The sequence below is a fragment of the Oncorhynchus keta genome, chromosome 22 (assembly GCF_023373465.1).
Source record: "Oncorhynchus keta strain PuntledgeMale-10-30-2019 chromosome 22, Oket_V2, whole genome shotgun sequence".
NCBI classification, from domain to species: domain Eukaryota; kingdom Metazoa; phylum Chordata; class Actinopteri; order Salmoniformes; family Salmonidae; genus Oncorhynchus; species Oncorhynchus keta.
This window is the reverse complement of record NC_068442.1, coordinates 43,361,448-43,380,814: the sequence shown is the minus strand read 5'-3', so window position 1 is coordinate 43,380,814 and position 19,367 is coordinate 43,361,448. Positions and strand designations below refer to the sequence as shown.

At 42.9% G+C, this 19,367-nt stretch overlaps 2 protein-coding genes across 3 annotated transcripts in view; one reads left to right on the top strand and one right to left on the bottom strand.

The window, feature by feature from the left end:
- Positions 1-727: 727 nt before the first annotated feature.
- On the top strand, positions 728-8,477 carry LOC118401532 (diencephalon/mesencephalon homeobox protein 1-B-like). Its single transcript, XM_035799123.2, has 5 exons — positions 728-1,001; positions 3,822-3,986; positions 4,212-4,390; positions 5,186-5,579; positions 5,807-8,477. Exons 2-5 carry the CDS (start codon positions 3,833-3,835, stop codon positions 6,247-6,249), a joined length of 1,170 nt encoding a protein of 389 aa, XP_035655016.1. The 5' UTR covers positions 728-1,001; positions 3,822-3,832; the 3' UTR covers positions 6,250-8,477.
- LOC118401531 (fatty-acid amide hydrolase 1-like) overlaps positions 5,413-19,367 on the bottom strand; it is a 28,580-nt gene continuing 14,625 nt past the window's right edge. Inside the window, exons 14-16 of one of the 2 annotated variants that reach the window (XM_052475288.1) lie at positions 19,121-19,266; positions 18,515-18,661; positions 5,413-5,562 (exon numbers count right to left, since the gene is read on the bottom strand). In XM_052475288.1, the coding sequence (XP_052331248.1) occupies positions 18,539-18,661; positions 19,121-19,266 (269 nt within the window). In that variant the 3' untranslated portion in view covers positions 5,413-5,562; positions 18,515-18,538. Of the gene's footprint in view, positions 5,563-17,706; positions 18,662-19,120; positions 19,267-19,367 lie in introns of those variants that run through there. The other variant, XM_052475287.1, reaches the window with a different exon arrangement.

Below are 19,367 nucleotides of genomic sequence, written 5' to 3'. Positions count from 1 at the left end.
TCTGCAAGTGGCTCGACAAAGTCGAAAAGCAAATCAAATTAAAGCATGAGTAACTTAATAGCCCTTTAAACACCCCCAAACCCTGCATGCAAACCATTGTAATTGAAAGCGTCATTGAAGCCATTGGCACTTCTTGAATGAACAATCATAAATTCTTATTTACCACAGATTTGAATTAACCTATTATTAGTATTATTATTGCTATGATTATATGTAGGCTATTATAATGTTACATGTGTGTACAACATGACATGGAAGATTTTAGTCAATATTCCGTGTTCCATTTGAAAATAGACTGCACATTGACCAAATATATATACACAGTAGGCTACAAAGGGCCGACATGCAAAACAATTGCCAAATGTATATTTGAATTAAGATAATGAGTCTCAAGGAAACACATTTCTGCATATCAAAATATAGACTGAGCAACTTGCGGGTTTCCCTAATGCATGACCTCTACGTACAATTAAAAGTTTATGGCCTAAGAAAATGAAATTAAAATATGTTGGTGTAGGCCTATATAGCGATAATAATAATAATAATAATAATAATAATAATATTGATATTTTGATAGGCTTAATGATACTATGATTATAACATTAATGTCCAGGAAATTATTAATACATTAATAGTTTAAATCAGTAATGAGAAAGCTTGGAGTAGAAGAAACCTCTTTTGGTTGACACAGCAAAGATCCATTTGAAATCCTGCATGACCTCACCAGGCGCTCGAGCTCCTTAAAGCCCATTCGTCGTGCGCGAGCCCGTTAGATGGCAACTCTCGGTATTCTCCAACGACTGGAGAGTGAGAGCACCGCGCGCAGAAAACGGACTACAGTATTCCCGAGGAGTTTGAGTTTAAAAAAATGAGTATACAGGACTAAACAGCACGGAATTGAGAAGTAATATACAAGGTGATACTTTGAAAGCTAATATTCCATTTGAAAACAGCCGGACATAGGCTATAGGCCAAGACCCCACGGGCAGCGTACGTAAGAGGTAAGAGCTTTTTGAAAGGCATGCATCTGTATAAACAATCAAGTTGGACCTGTTAGTAAAGTAAAATTATGTGTGTCTGTCACAATTCCAGTTTTATTGCATTTCCTTGCAACTTTAAACCTCTTCCATTTAAACATTGGAGCAATATATTGCCCGGGTCTTCTCATTATGCATGGAATACAAGCATTTCGCTACATTCGCATTAACATCTTCTAATCATGTGTATGTGACCAATACATTTTTATTTGAAGAGTCTAAACTGAAACTTAGACTTCAACATTATTTCATGACATTTTTTAAATCTCCGGAATAGTTTCTTAATTTAAATTATCCACGTCTACCGGGGGTAATTTTGGGCAAAACTTGAAAAAAGGGTCAATGTAGAAGAAAGAGTGTGTCGCCTGTACAGGCATATCAGCGGGCCGATATTTAGCCTCTACCGTGTCTGGGATAGAACTAAATCCACGGCAATTAGCATAATGACTGTTAAATCAGCTCCCCAAGGCTATCTGACTTTGTCCACATCGAGAGATTCATATTTTTAGTGATGAAAATTATTTAAAACCTCAATAAAGCAATTGTAAACAATATGTAGGCTTCCGGCAATGACACTTATGAGGAACAGTCATATAAAAAAAATGACATTATTAATCACACACACACACACCTAGTAGTTGAAACCTATTTGCACCTACATTAGACGAGTAGCCAACAGGCGTTCCCTATGCATATATTTAACCTAAGCCTCCGGGTAGTGGGGCGGGAGCCGCCATAGACCAGGAGAAACGGCTCCCATTAAACTCCAGTACTCAGGGAGCTAAATAAATATTTTGATAAGCACCTTCTGTCCCGTTCCTGGCCAAAGTAAAGTGTTCCCTAATGGCCTATGGCATATTCCAGTTTATTGTAAATCATTCCATTGTAAAAAATAAATAATAATAATAATAAAATATATGACAGTAAAAAGTAAGCCTATGATTTAAGCCTGTATTTTAGGCCTATGATAACCTCTGTAAATTTGTACTGTATTATTGTCAAGGCAAAAAACGAGACAATTTATAATAGGTATAAATTATACATGAATTATAAATCAAGATATGTATAGCATTCAGACATAGATCTTAGTAAATGTTCATGCTCCTGCATTTGGTGACAATAAGAACGTGACTTTATGTAAGGTATATCCAGGTTATCAGCGTTCATTCTGATTATTATTATGATTATATTAAGCTTTTATTACACATTTCTGCATGATCAATTACACGCTGAAATGTTAAGGTCTTGATAGCGATCTGATACTATGATTTTGGTACTGTATTTAGCTTTATTGTTGGGGTACAAATTCCCATACCGTCGGCTGTATAATCTTTTCGGCATATGTTTCAACTCGATGTAAGCCTACTAGACGAAGAAAATAAATAAATCCAAAAGTGGCATATTTTAATCCACATTTTTGAGGGATTAAAATTATATTCAAACAAATATTATTGTAGGCCTAGATAGTTTTTACAGAACTGTTAAAAAAATGAACGCAATATGAACGCACATGAAGCTAGGCCAACTTGTTTCACAATGAAATAAAACACTAAAACATGATTCGTTTTGACTTGTTTAATTCTCAGGATGCGATTAAATTCGGAACGCACTGACCAACTTCTGATTTATGTGGTAGGTAGCCTTTTCAACAGCAGGCTTGGTTGGGGCATTTTCTATCGTAATCTATAGGCGTAACCTGTGTAAATAAAAATGGTTAGTTATACTATTATGCACGCTATTGTGCTACACGTTATGGATAATGACAATAATTAGGCAATTTATAGGAATCAATGAAAATATGATAATATCATTTATTAAATGAGTCTGGTCACACCAATTTATTTTGTGTGCTTTTTCAGAGAAAAGTCCCTGATTAATTTCTGATCATTGTGTAGTTTTCTGTTGACGTTTTTAAATTCTGCTAGCGCTGTAGGGGACCTATAGTTTGCCTATTTAGTAGGCCCACGTCGCTTAGCTATTCAGGCACAACGTCAAGTGCGACATTAAATTAATGAATATCAATATCAGCATTAATGTTGCGATAACACAGGAGAGTAGGCTAATTATTTAACACAGCCCCTCGGGCTTTAGTGGGGGGAACTCTCATGGGAAGGACTGGTTAAATAGCGAGCTCTCCGTGGGAAAAGGGGTTTATAGGTTTAGTGGCTGGCTAGGTTTCTCAATGCCGTCATATAATAATGTCACTCTCAGCTTGAATCTTCTTAAAGAAACATATTTACAGTTATAGACATATAATAACTGATGTAATATTGGATCATGTCCAAATGCAGCTTCACCATTAGGATATTTGAAATCCGCTACTGACAGTTTTAATAAAATGGGCGGCAGGTATCCTAGGTTAGAGTGTTGGGCCAGTGATTGGAAGGTCGCTGGTTGAAATACCCGAGACGACAAGGTGAAAAATCTGTATGTTGCCTTGAGCAAGGCACTTAACACTAATTTGCTCCAGGGGCGCCTTACTACTATGGCTGTCCCTGTAAAAACACATGTCACTGCACCTATCCGGTGTATGTGACAATAAAACACCTTAAATTAATGGAAATAGAAAACGAAGTTTAATATAAATACATAGCCTGCATAAATACAAGTGTAATACAAAAATGTTCGATAATAATTTAAGCCACTTGATGTTTAAATCTAGGCCTACATTTGCAGCCCAAGACTTGCTTGCAGGTACATAAATCAAACACTGATATTACTGGTTTTACTAATTCAACAATAACGAATTGTTTGAAACAACAATTTATCTCTCTGTATTTACAGGTGACGCAGCCATGCAGCACTACGGAGTGAATGGATATTCTCTCCACGCCATGAACTCACTAAATGCCATGTACAATCTTCACCAGCAGGCGGCGCAGCATGCCCAGCACGCGCCCGACTATCGGCCGTCCGTGCACGCGCTCACGCTGGCAGAGAGACTGGCTGGTAAGAACTGGTTGCACATTTATTCATTCTACTGCGTAAATCTGTCCATAAATCAGGCTATCATGCTGTGTGATGGACAAAAATTGTCTTATGTTCAAAACGTGTTGAGTTCAATGCAAAAAAGTGTTACATTGTTTCAGAAAGGCTTATTGATAAGCACTATATGACCTGTTCCTCAATTAAATTGGCCCAATCTCTTTTCCTTCAACGGCTGCACATTTCAAGACATAATCCTTGAGGCCCGGTATGGCTCCCAGCACAGGAAGCAGCGACGCAGTCGCACAGCCTTCACTACCCAGCAGCTGGAGGCCCTGGAAAAGACCTTCCAGAAGACCCACTACCCTGACGTGGTGATGCGCGAACGCCTGGCCATGTGTACCAACTTACCAGAGGCCCGTGTGCAGGTGAGGATATTACTTAGTCAAAATAAATAAACTATTTCACCTGCATCTTAACTTTCAGTATTGGTTGTGTAGAAGAGGGGGAGTGTGGGTGATGAAGAGAAATGCTAACTTAACAGTCTTCATTGCTGGGGGAACATAGGACCATGCTAAAGATCTCCAACGTTGCTGGGGGAACATAGGACCATGCTAAAGATCTCCAACGTTTCTGGAGGAACATAGGACCATGCTAAAGATCTCCAACGTTTCTGGGGGAACATAGGACCATGCTAAAGATCTCCAACGTTTCTGGGGGAACATAGGACCATGCTAAAGATCTCCAACGTTGCTGGGGGAACATAGGACCATGCTAAAGATCTCCAACGTTGCTGGGGGAACATAGGACCATGCTAAAGATCTCCAACGTTTCTGGGGGAACATAGGACCATGCTAAAGATTTCCAATGTTGCTGGGGGAACATAGGACCATGCTAAAGATCTCCAACGTTTCTGGGGGAACATAGGACCATGCTAAAGATCTCCAACGTTGCTGGTCTCAGCTGCTTTTTTTTGTTGCTTCTGGCCATGACAAGTGGATGTTTTTGAGTTCCGCTGTCAAGGACTTCAAATGCAATTCGTTAAAATGATGTTAGTGAGATTTATTTTTTTAAATTTACAGGATTGACACACCAAAGCCATGTAACAAATCACCAAAATTGACATTATCAGAAGCCTTGGCTATTAGAGAATTATAGTTTATTACAAAGTGATGAAGTTGTGTTTATTACTGTATAACAACTGAAATCCGTCCTCTCACCAGGTGTGGTTCAAGAACCGCCGCGCCAAGTTCCGCAAGAAGCAGCGCAGCCTGCAAAAGGAGCAGCTCCAGAAACAGAAGGAGGCCAACAGAGAGGGAGGTGACGAGGAAAAGGTCAAGACCACCGACCCTTCCACCCAGACATCTCCATCTCCATCCTCCCTCTCGGAGACCATGCGGCCCCAGCCTGCGGAGATGAGTGTGGAGGTGAACGTCACCTCCCCGGAGGCCTCGGACAGCGAGTCGGCTGCAGAGGATAACGGTGAGGGAGATGAGGAGCTGAAGTGGGAGAGGCTGCAGGATACTCAGCAGCATCATGGGGAGGTGCAGCAGGGGGATGCAGGGCTGCAGCCGGGAGGAGGATCTCCATCCTGCAAACGCTTCAGCCCCACACCAGGTGAGAAATCCCATAGACAAATGGGCCATTAGACATATGTATTTATTATACTGTAGATGCACATATGTCAATTTTTGTTAGTGTGCTCATCCCTTATCTGCAGGACTTCAATGTCTTCTATATTATTATGAATTAGTCTTGAAAGCGGAAAAATACATCTTTCTCTCTAAAATAATAAAAACTATAACCTCTCTATACTATAAAATCTCTCTCTCTTTCTCTCTCAGACTCTCCCTCCCTCCCCTCCTCTAGCAGTGGCGGTGGCAGCAGTTGTGTGTCCCAAGGCTCCTACGCCTCGTCCCCTCTCAGCCTCTTCCGTCTGCAGGAGCAGTTCCGCCAGCACATGGCTGCAACCAACAACGTGGTCCACTACCCCTCCTTCGACATGAGTACCCCCTCCTCCCTGCCCTACCTGGGCATGAACGTCAACATGCCGTCCCCCCTGGGCTCTCTGCCCTGCCAATCGTACTACCAGTCCCTGTCCCAGGCATCCATGTCCCAAGTGTCCATGTCCCAGGCCCAGCAGGTGTGGAATTGCCCCTTGACGGGTCTCCAGGCCCCTCCGAGCAGCCTACCCAGCCTCAACAGCAAGACCACCAGCATCGAGAACCTGCGTCTGAGGGCCAAGCAGCACGCTGCCTCCCTGGGCCTGGACACGCTACCCAACTGACCCCCTGGACACGCTACCCAACTGACCCCCTGGACACGCTACCCAACTGACCCCCTGGACACGCTACCCAACTGACCCCCTGGACACGCTACCCAACTGACCCCCTGGACACGCTACCCAACTGACCCCCTGGACACGCTACCCAACTGACCCCCTGGACACGCTACCCAACTGACACCCTGGACACGCTACCCAACTGACACCCTGGACACGCTACCCAACTGACACCCTGGACACGCTACCCAACTGACACCCTGGACACGCTACCCAACTGACACCCTGGACACGCTACCCAACTGACACCCTGGACACGCTACCCAACTGACCCCCTGGACACCCTACCCAACTGACCCCCTGGACACGCTACCCAACTGACCCCCAGACTGACCCCCACAGTCAGATGTTATGACCCTTTCTACAGACTGGACATTATAGACACTGCATCAGTTTTGTACACTGGGACTGCATGGGACTGGACATTAGATAAGAACCCTACCGGACTATACTTATTTGACACCCTTGCAGGTGAGATACATAGACCCAGTGCAATCTCACTACTATACTGAACAAAAATATAAATGGAACATGTAAAGTGTTGGTCCCATGTTTCATGAGTTCAAATAGAATATCCCAGAAATTTTCCATACGCACAAAAAGCACATTTCATGGTCAAATTTGTTTGCATCCCTGTTAATGAGCATTTCTCCTTTGCCAAGATAATCCATCCACCTGATAGGTGTGGCATATCAATAAGCTGATTAAACAGCATGATTATTACACAGGTGCATCTTTTTCTGGGGACAATAAAAGGTCCCTCTAAAATGTGCAGTTTTGTCACACAACACAATGCCACAGATGTCTCAAGTTGAGGGAGTGTGCAATTGGCATGCTGACTTCAAGAATGTCCACTAGAGCGGTTGTCAGAGAATTCAATGTTAATTTCTCTACCATAAGCCACCTCGAACATTGTTTTAGAGAATCTGGCAGTACGTCCAACCGGCCTCACAACCGCAGGCCACGTGTAACCACACCAACCCAGGACCTCCACATCTAGCTTCCTCACCTGCTGGATCATCTGAGACCAGACACTTGGACAGCTGATGAAACTGAGGAGTATTTCTGTCTGTAATTAAAGCTCTTTTGTGGTGAAAAAGTAATTCTGATTGGTTAGGCCTGGCTCCCCATTGCCTTCCCAGGCCCACCAATGGCTGCACCCCTGCCCAGTCATGGGAAATCCATAAATTAGGGCCCAATGAACTGATTTCAATTGACTGATTTCCTCATATGAACTGTAACTGGGTAAAATCATTTAAATTGATGCCTGTTCGGTTGATATTTTTGTTCAGTATACTTCCTACCAAACCAGTTGGATCAGACTTCAAATGCTACACTCCTAAATCACAAAGCTGTCATCTCATATGGGGCAAATGCATTATGACCGTCCACAGTATATCTGATGATCTCAACACTAGAAGTGGTGAGGGTGACCATAATATTAAAGATGAGCTTTGCATGCATCCTGAGAGAGGGATTACAACATCACAAAGATAGAAATGGTACAAAGATTGAATCAAGATTCCAGCCTCAGATGAAAACTCCCATTCAAATATTTGAACTGGCCAGTCTGTCCTGTTGTAATAGCCTACAAATCCCACAATGCCCTGCACCTGGCAGATGGACAGTACTTCCTGTTTTAGAGCTACCCCCACCATGTTTGTTTCCATCCCATCTTTTATATTATTGTAAGTTGGTGTCTCCTTTTGCGTCAGAGTACTTACAAGAGACATTCAATCTATTTTTGAATTGTTCCATTGTGGCTTAATGCAAAGGACCCCCCAGTAGAATGAGCCAATACCTACTCGGTACAGATTAGTCAATGGAATCCTACCGGGGGAACAGAGCGACCTTCAAATATGAAACTGTTGAACCTATGTTATGTTCACCTGGGGGCCAGGCTGTTTCTGCGTTCAAGAGCGTTGGTACATCCTTAAAAAGACAAGAAAAAAAACTTTGTGTTGTTGACTAAAGCAGAAACGGACTGGCACCCAGGCCATAGCTACAGTATATGCATTTAATCATTGTAGATCCCAGACGTGTACTTGTCCATTTTTTACTTAAATGCGAGTCATTTATCTGTTAAAATGCAAGGGAATAAACCACATGTTTGAAGACTGATTGGTTAATGAGATGATTATTTTAGAGGTTTATTAAAATTATGCAAATTACAATTTATGAATGGTTTTAACCAAACAATTTTGTGAACACATCACAGGCTACAGAGTACAAACTGGTTTGAACTCTTGCATTGTACGGGGAATGCGGGGAATTGTACGGGGAATTAAAACTACTGTATCGGCACAAGAGTGCACACACGTAGGACACACACACACCCCGCACGCAAAGACTTCCTAAAAGTTAAAACTTTATGAGAGACCATTCAGTATGAAATTAATACAATACAACCAACACAGAGCAAAAATATAAATGCAACATTGTGTTAAAGGATTCCCCCCCCCCGTTTATGTTTGAGGTTGGACTTTAGCACGTATAGAGAATTAGCACGTAGGGCACGCAGATCGGTGTCACCTCGTTAGTCAGTATGTGTTACACCTGTGCTGGTTGCCATATCGTTAGTGGGGAAGTGTTTCACCTGTGCTGTCCCAGGTGCTATTTAAGCGAAGCGTACCAGTTGTTTGGGTAGATGCGGAGGATTAACACTTAGTTGGCGCTATCTAGTTTGAGTTCTAAACAAACAATCCTTTATCCGACTTTGTTTTGCTTTACCTTTTTGGTTTGCTTCCTGTCTTTAAGTTTGGTGTGGGTTTTTCTTTCGTTTGCCTCTTGTGCAAATTTTATGGGCGTTCATGGTGGTCTTCTAGGTTCCAGGTGTTGTTGCTAGTCAACTTTCAGTGGACACCCCCCATGTGTCTTTCAGAACCCCTCCTAAAACCCCACCCGTTTTGTTTTGGTTGTTGGTCAGTGACTGTTAATTCCCCCTTCTGTTTGAGCAACATTGTTCTTGCTGGGGAATGTAACAAAATGTGAATGTGTTTTCTTGAGCTAAAATATCCCAAAAATGTTCACATACACACAAAAAGCTTATTTCTCTCAATGTGTGCACAAATTAGTTTTACATCCTTGTTACTTAACATTTCTCCATTGCCAAGATAATCCATCCACCTGGCAGGTGTGGCATATCAAGAAGCTGATTAAACAGCATGATCATTACAGGTGCACCTTGTGCTGGGGACAAAATGCTACTCTAAAATGTGCAGTTGTCACAACACACTGCCACAGATGCCTCAAGTTGAGGGAGTGTGCAATTGGCATGCTGACTGCAGGAATGTCTACCAGAGCTGTTGCCAGATAATTTAATGTTAATTTCTCTACCATAAGCCCCCTCCAACATTGTTTTAGAGAATTTGGCAGTACGTCCAGTACGTCCTCACAACAGCAGACCACGTGTAACCAGCCCAGGACCTCCACATCCAGCTTCTTCACCTGTGGGATCATCTGAGACCAGCCACTCAGACTGCTGATGAAGAATTTCTGCACAAACTATCAGAAACAGTCTCAAGGAGGCGCATCTGTGTGTTCTTCGTCCTCACCCCGGTCTGACTGCAGTTTGGCGTCGTAACTCACTACTGTGGGCAACGCTCACTTTTGATGGCCATTGGCACACTGGAGAAGTATGCTCTGCATGGATAAATTCCGGTTTCAACTGTACTGGGCAGATAGCGTGTATGGCGTTGTGTGGGCAAGCCGTTAGCTGATGTCAACATTGTGAACAGAGTGCCCCGTGGTGGCGGCGGGGTTATGGCCTGCCCATACCATAACCCCACCGCCACCATGTGGCACTCTGTTCACAACATTGACATCAGCAAACCGCTTGCCCACACAACGCCATACACACAATTTGTATTCCCAGTCAGTGTAAGCTACGGACAACAAACACGATGGCAATTTCAATGCACAGAGATACCGTGACGAGATCCTGAGGCTCATTGTCGTGCCATTCATCCACCGCCATCACCTCATGTTTCAGAATGATGCACGGCCCCATGTTGCAAGGATCTGTACACAATTCCTGGAGGCTGAAAATGTCCCAGTTCTCACCAGACATGTCACGTATTGAGCATGTTTGGGATGTTCTGGATCGACGTATGACAGCAGGTTCCAGTTCCCGACAATATCCAGCAACTTCGCACAACCATTGTAGAAGAGTGGGACAACAGATTTTACAGGTCACAATCAGCAGCCTGATCAACTATGTGATAGAGATGTCACGCTGCACGAGTCAAATGGTGGTCACACCAGATACTCTCTGGTTCTGATCTGTGCCCCTACCTTTTTTTTAAGGTATCTGTGACGAAACAGATGCATATCTATATTCCCAGACATGTGAAACCCATAGATTAGGGCCTAATGAATTTATTTCAATTGACTGATTTCCTTATATGAACTGTAACTGAAATGGTTGAATTTTGCATTTATATATTTTTGTTCAGTGTAACTACGCATCCCTCCCAAATACATGATCACTGTTAACACAATACACAGTTAACTTTCCATGTTACGCAAACATGCACAGAGCTGAAGTCCTGGTTTCAGGACTCTTCTCAAACAGAACACACACACACACACACACACAGCCCATGCCACTTGTCCACCGAATGCAGAGTAACTAATCCTAAAGGAAATGACTGAAGCACAGTGTCAGGCTCTAAAGAGTCCCCAATCCCCTTCCTCCACGTCCCTGTCAGTCAAGGTTTGGCTGCACCGAAACAGAATGCTTTGCCATAAGAAGGATTACCTTGGGTTGGGATATCGATGGATTAAGTAAGAATAGAATAAGATGAAATAGAACTGAAAGGGTTCCTAGAGTTCACCATGGTCCACCCTCTCACTCCCTCAACCCATAAAATCAGAAATCGCTGTCCCACTTATGTAATGGAAGGATATCAAGTTGCAGAGTACATAAAAACGATTTTAAACATTTTTTTTTTTAACTTCCTCTGTCATTTCAATTTTTTTGTTGATATTAAAAATCCTGCCAGAGAAATATTGGGTTGTTCAAGCCTGTGATTATGTGGTCATGTTACGTTAATCAGTGGGGTTTGTGTATGTACACACATTTGTATATCACGAGTTTGTGTGTGGACTGGTTAATGTGAATGCTGTGTGTGTGTGTGTGTGTGTGTGTGTGTACACGACACTGCTAAGCCGCCGAAGGAAGGTTTCCATGAGCTCTTTGATGTGTATCTGGGTAATGTGCTATTAGGAGGGATTTTCCTCGTTGACAGCTCAGAGAATGTGTGGATGGAATTGCGATGCCAGCGGTCTAAGAGAATGCTGGAAACAGGATTAGGCTCATATTCTGGCAGCGCCTGTCACTTCATCAATGGGCTAAGGTTCCCTGGGTGACAGCCCTCCTTCTCTGCCCAGCTAAAACCTTTAGTGGGCCCATAAAGGGAGTGGAAGAGGGGGGGGGGGAACAATGATTAAATGAATGGTGCGCTATTATTTGGGTTGTGCTGGGATCAGGGGGGGTATTGTGTTGGGAGGTCTATGGGGCATGGATTTGGAGGAAGGGGTGGGGGAGGAGGGGGTACTGGGTTAATGACTGGAGTCTGGGAAATTATGCTGCATTCATAACATCTCGTAAATTGGTAAATACCAGCAAGCGACTAGGAAAAATCCACTTGAACACCCCTCAAACGGGTACATTCTAGTGGGAAACATATCTATCATCTCTGAGCGTTGACTCCTCCCACATCCTAAACTCTGACATGACATATTAAAAGGAAATGACCTACATAACAGCATTTTTGGCATTTAAATGCAACAAAATATTATTTATAAAAACAATCCATTCTGAATTTCTAACACTTAATCGTTTACGAGCATGACAGCTGTACTTTCAGTTCATGGTTGACGCAGCTCGTTTGCCATCAGCGTTCAACGAGTTCAAAGCCTGTGAAGGCACAACAACCCGTGAAGGCACAACAACCCGTGAAGGCACAACAACCCGTGAAGGCACAACAACCCGTGAAGGCACAACAACCCGTGGAGGCACAACAGCCCGTGAAGGCACAACAGCCCGTGAAGGCACAACAACCCGTGAAGGCACAACAACCCGTGAAGGCACAACAGCCCGTGAAGGCACAACAACCCGTGAAGGCACAACAACCCGTGAAGGCACAACAACCCGTGGAGGCACAACAGCCCGTGAAGGCACAACAGCCCGTGAAGGCACAACACATTGCGCCCAGTTTACAAGCAGTATTTCCAGAGTTTCCCCGATGCCACATTACACATGCACACACAAAAACACAGACCTGGCTGTTCATAAGGGAGGGCTGTTACACTGATGCTATCGGACAGGGAGGAGGCAGGCAGTGTCCCCATAAGGAGAAACCGCAGCAGGTGAAGAACAGTGTCCTGTGAATGTTGACTTCTAGTAAAACATTCCCTTGTATCAAACTGTATCAATCATGCATGTAATACATTTGTTGTTGAATGATGAATATAGTTTCATACACGTAGTTGTCTGAGCTCTATAGCGGTCTGAATAATCCAGTGATCTCAAATCACTGATGTTTGGTCCATTCAGGAAAGTCAGTAGTGACCAATTAGATAAATTGAGTATACAGATGTAGGATCTGAATTTGATCACCCTGTTGCAGGAGAATTTTCCTGCAATGCATGTCCTTTTCAACGTGTAGGGTACTTGGAAGTAAAAAAAAAAAAAAAAAGTTTCTGAAGTTCGTATTTTCCACTGATATTTCAGACTTGATTTTCCCTTACGAATGCATTAACCTCTACAAAAATGTCCATTAAATTATAAAACCACATTTCCTGTTGCTGCAGGATTATTTTCCTGCTGTAGCAAATGAGCTCAAATTATGATCCTGTCCGTACTCAACTAGATGGTTTGTGTCGAATTTACTCAGATCGTTTACTTGATGGGTTGTGTTTCTCCATATGACGAGGGGAAATAGAATAGTTCATAAAACAAATAATGAACAGACTATATAAAAATATGTTTTGTTACAAACACACAGATAGATGCAGTGAAATGTGTTGTTCTACAGGGTCTGCCATAGTAGTAAGGTGCCCCTGGAGCAAATTAGGGTTAAGTGCCTTGCGAAAGGGCACATTGACAGATTATCAACATATTTTTTCCAGGATGTCGGCTCGGGTATTCGAACCAGCTTACTTTCGGATACTGGTCCAACTCTCTAAGTGTTAGACTACCAGCCATGACTGCAGGATTACTTCACAGACTTCTCCGCTGAGAATGAGAAAAGTCACCATGACAGGGGTCAAAGGTTAGCGATGCTCCATTCAGCACCACCCACTCTCCCCCCACAAGGACCGGGTCCATATGCCTGGGACTCTTTGCCAGTGAACTTCTCTCTACATAGTTCTCCTTGTTTAACACTAATGCGATCTGAATATACAACCACTTTTGTTATAAAGACACAATCCCACACATGACCACTTGTTTGCATTCAGCACAGGTCCTTAGAATTAGAACATCTTAGTTACTGAGGATCGGATGCTGACTCTCAGCACAGGTCCTTAGAATTAGAACATCTTAGTTACTGAGGATCGGATGCTGACTCTCAGCACAGGTCCTTAGAATTAGAACATCTTAGTTACTGAGGATCGGATGCTGACTCTCAGCACAGGTCCTTAGAATTAGAACATCTTAGTTACTGAGGATCGGATGCTGACTCTCAGCACAGGTCCTTAGAATTAGAACATCTTAGTTACTGAGGATCGGATGCTGACTCTCAGCACAGGTCCTTAGAATTAGAACATCTTAGTTACTGAGGATCGGATGCTGACTCTCAGCACAGGTCCTTAGAATTAGAACATCTTAGTTACTGAGGATCGGATGCTGACTCTCAGCACAGGTCCTTAGAATTAGAACATCTTAGTTACTGAGGATCGGATGCTGACTCTCAGCACAGGTCCTTAGAATTAGAACCTCTTAGTTACTGAGGATCGGATGCTGACTCTCAGCACAGGTCCTTAGAATTAGAACATCTTAGTTACTGAGGATCGGATGCTGACTCTCAGCACAACTCACTCAAACTCCATTCATTTGTTTCCTGACTTAATTTATTAAAATAAAACAAATTCAGACTTTGAATGTTACAGGATGTAAAATTCGGCATACCGGATGTATTTCTGCCTACTTGAACAGCAATAGCTGAGATAAATATGAAAACAGGAAATGACCACAGGAATTTATAGAACATCGCTTAGAGATGCACAAAAACGATATGACATTAAAAAAGGGTGAATCTTTCCATTAAGCAAGATCACCCCCCAAAAAAGTCTACAACCTCTCCTCACAACTTAACCTCACAAGCCTGGACTTAAAACCATGACTTCAAGGACAGAAGAACGTCAAAAGGTTATTAATGTTAGGCCTGGTTAAGGTCAGGGTATGGGCTGCTACTACTTTCCTAGACCTGCTACTATTTTCCCTTTAAAGCAGGGGTCCAACTCAATTTCTGGAGGGCTGTACGTCTGCTGGTTTTAGTTATGTCCTTTCAATTTGTGTTCAATTAAGACCTAGACAACCAGGTGAGGGGAGTTCCTAACTAATCAGTGACCTTAAAAACCTCTCTGGGATATGGGACAGTAGCGTCTCACTTGGCCAAAAGTTAGAGAAAATGCAGAGCGCCAAATTCAAATAAATTACTATAAAAATCAAACTTTCATGAAATCACACATGCAAGATAGAAAATTAAAGCTACTGTTGTGAATCCAGCCAACATGTCAGATTTCAAAAAGGATTTTCGGCGAAAGCAAACAATGCTATTATCTGAGGATAGCACCTCCACAAACAAGAGAGAAAACATTTCAACCCTGCAGGCGCGACACAGACAAGAGGTTTTTGGCATTGTTAAGGGTCAACCATTCAAAGACTCAATCAAGGACACTCAGTGACCGTTGTGGTTGCTTCGTGTGTATTGTTGTCTCTACCTTCTTGCTCTTTGTACCATGTTTTGTGCTGCTAACATGTCATGTTGCTACCATCCTGTGTTTCCTTGTGTTGCTGCCATGCTACATAGTTTTCTTAGGTCTCTCTTTATGTAGTGATGTGTTTTGTCCTATATTTTAAATTGTGTGTTATTTTTAATCCCAGCCCCCATCCCCGCAGGAGAGCTTTTGTCTTCTGGTAGGCTGTCATTGTAAATAAGAATGTTCTTATCCGACTTGCCTAGTTAAATAAAAGTAAAATAAATAAAATACATACACACAAAGCCATGCTCCGTTTGTTTTTATGACATAGGCTTTGGTACAGCTGTCTAATAAGAATTGCCTAGTTGCCTTGTCTGTTCTAACAATTCTCACAGGCAAAGTATAATGATTCAAGTGATTGCTCTCAAACTATACAAATGTAACATCCTGAGCGTCCCAGACTTGAAATAACGATACAGACGTAGCTGTGCCATTCAATGTATTATATGAGCGGCACTGGTGCTCCCAAGTCAAAATTCCACAGGTCACATTGATAAATGTGTGTTCCCAAAAATAATCAATAGAATTTTTGTTTGCTGCACACCTGAGAGTTCAAGGCGCCACTGCACATCGGTTGAAAACCACTGCAATAGAGCATCACCAATACCAACTGTTCCTAGACCTGCTACTGGGCCAACTTCTCCTACAGAAGAACCAACAAGACTCCCTCCACCAGCGGCACATAGTAACTCCCAGGTCTGCTCACCAGTTTGAAACAATACGTTGTAAGGAGTTCGACAAGTTCTATAAATTCTCAGAACTACAGACTAGCATGCAAAAGCTAAATTCTGCTCTGAAAAGTGGACGAGCCGGCCTGTATCTGCAGGCTTCACTAGCAGCTCCTCAGCTTTGTACAGCCGAGATGCTCTTCTTTCTCCCCCTGACTTGGATGCTAATCCTGACACGCACTGTCTGCATTTTTGACTGTATGTGTTTAAGCGCATTTGCAGAGCATTTATCTCCCCAATGTAAACCAATTTGGCTAAAAGGGCTGCATGCCAAGCATGCCGCCAGAGGGAAGATAGGGAAACGCTCAAACCTAGCAGATTGTGCAAGAGGTGCAAGTGATGGTGAGGTAGTGAGAAGAGAGGGGGGGGGGTTGATGAACGCCTGAAAGCAGCAGAAAAAGGGAAGTGGAACAAACTTTAAAAAAGAAATAAGTGTCCTCTTGTCCAGAGGGGAAGCTTTTCAACGTTGGAATAGTGGCTCTTAAAACCACTAGAATCTGGATCACGGAATTGTTGAGTCACAGAATCTTAGGAAATCATTCAGAACTCTCGGCTAATCCCGTCACAGAGAGATTTTCAAGCAAATAGTTTCAAGATATCCCAGCCCCTATGCAAGAAGAAGCACAGTGCCTGGGCTGGTGCATTGAAAAAAACGCTCCCTTATGCCACTTGTGCTACTCCATGTACACCTGTGTCAGCTGTTTGGTAATCTCCCCCATTCTGCTCCTCCTCCCTCCACATGCTCCCTCTTCTGATTGGAGAGTAATGGTGGTTGAAATGGACCAAAGTCCTAAAAGCTGCCAATCTCACTGATGTCCCTTTGGAAGTGGCTTTCAGGTCTCAGAGGCAGAACTCAGCACTTTGAACATGCAGGAGCCAGGAGTCATGTTGCGACAGACATGACCTGCGAGTCTACGGCACTAGAAAGACCACAGGGCTTCTTCGTCCCTGAAATGGCACATTAAGACAGAATCATATTAGTTTAATTGGTGCGATATCGTGTTTTATCATGAATGGGTTGTTATGGCTTTTGAAGTACCTGATTTCATAAGCCTGAGGTTTCTGTAAATGAGGTGTTTGGACCTCTAACCACTGGGCCATGACATGAGGACCCTGCTAGATGGTCTGATATGTTGTGTTTTCTTGGTCTGGAGCCAGGTGACGCCACAGTTGAATGTTGAGCTCTAACTTTTCTCTAACTCTTGTTAGAAAACTCCCCCAGTAGTACAGTGTGCATATCAGGACAGCCTTAGCCTCAGTCCTGCTGAGATGGACAACGTACCTCAGGATTCAGTCTGAGTAAATGCCGTAAAGGTGTTTGTCCAACCATGCCCAGACCATAGGTTGATCATCAGTACAGGCTTGTTATAAGCAGAATGTGTGGCGTGGTAGCAGGTACTTCTACCTCTGTGAGCATGATAGTAGGGAACCACTACAGGAGCTATATTAAAAAAACCACACAAGTCATTAACTACAATCAGCTAACATTATTAAAACAATGACATCATCCTGATTATAGTTTGAAGTCAAGCGTTTAAGTAGAACCATTTGAAGAGAGAGCGAGAGCGAGAGCTAGAGCGAGAGGTGTCACTGTAGGTAAGAGACCCGTGTTTGGAAGACACTTGACCTCAACATGATAAATGTGCTCATTCCTAAAGCTTGCACACGAGAACGGCATCACAGAGGGCCATATTAAATAATTGTTTAATTTGAGATACAAAAAAACAGACATTTACATTTTAGTCATTTAGCAGACACTTATCCAGAGCCATCTTAAGATAGCTAGGTGGGACAACAGGGTAGCCTAGTGGTTAGTGTTGGACTAGTAACCGGAAGGTTGCAAGTTCAAATCCCCGAGCTGACAAGGTACAAATCTGTCATTCTGCCCCTGAACAGGCAGTTAACCCACTGTTCCTAGGCCGTCATTGAAAATAAGAATATGTTCTTAACTGACTTGCCTAGTAAAATAAAAGGTAAAAAAAAAAAAAATATCACAGGCATAGAAAGGACATTTTTCCTCAATAAAGTAGCTATTAGTAGAGTCAGAGCTAGAAGTCAAACTAATTTTCCTATATAATGATAAATGCATATGTTGATTATAATTGACAAATACCAAGTAATGTCTTACTTCATTAGGGTTTCCTTACATTATAAGTGGTGGGGGGGGGGGGGTTAATCAACTGAGGTAAACATAATTTTTCAATTTCCTTGAGTGTGTAAGGAAAATATTACTTCCCATGTACTTAAATTACTATTTAAAGGTCTGGTGCGCTGATAGCAGCCAAGAACAACCCTTAGTGTTTCACAGTGCACTTGGATCAGTCTTCACTCCAATCTGCTTTCTTAGACATTTAGGTTTACCTGGGCCAGGGGGCCTACTCAAGTTACCTCGCATCACAAGAACAATGTTATATTGAATTTGTACTACTTCTAAAACCCAGTAACATTTATGTACATAAACTTTTTAACTGTTTGATCAAACAGGTCCCCGTTACCATCTCTCCCTCTCCGTCGACCTCTCATTTCTTATCCTCTCTGACCAGCATCTCAACCTCTCTCATGAATCGCAGACAGAGCTCATCCTGCCAGGGCAGGGCCACACACTGGACGGCCACAGGAAGCCCCTCTCCACCAGTCACTGCCTGTAGACACACACAACATGCCAAGCACATTAGTCCCAACCAATGATGAGCAGATCAGGGCCCGTACTCATAAATCATTTCATCAGAGTAGGAGTGCTGATCTAGGAAGTTGCCCACAGTCCATCCCTCGTAATCTAAAAGGCTAAACTGATCCTCTATCAGCACTCCTTCTCCGAGACGCTTTTTGAACATGGGCCCAGTGATCTGTTCTCTGCAACACAACAACCAGGACCTCCATCTACTGGTTAAATGTGGAACTGCAGCCTAAGATTCACAGGTTAGTAACTACATGAAGACATACATTAATGAACAATTATGAGACCATAGTGTTGCATCATGTGATTAGGCTACAGGTTGTGCCAGCTGCAATGGCTACTTCAAGTCAAGATGTAAATATATTTGGAAAGGGCTAAATGTACTGTAAATATTTTAGGAGGAAGAGTTTGTGACTCAGACTACCTTTTTGTAGAGCTTGTCCCAGAGGTCCCCATAGTTTCCCTCGTAGTGCCTGAGTTCTTCCTCATCCTCTGCTGTAACCGTGGAGACAGGAACCACCCCAGCAGGGAAGTTAAGGAGATTGTAGATAATAGTGTAGGTGAGTGTACCTGGAAAGAGAGAAGGAGAAACAACTTAATCACACCACTATCTTGTTACGCATTGGAAAATATGGCATGATTAAGTCAAAAGAAAAATCTTTGAGTGACTC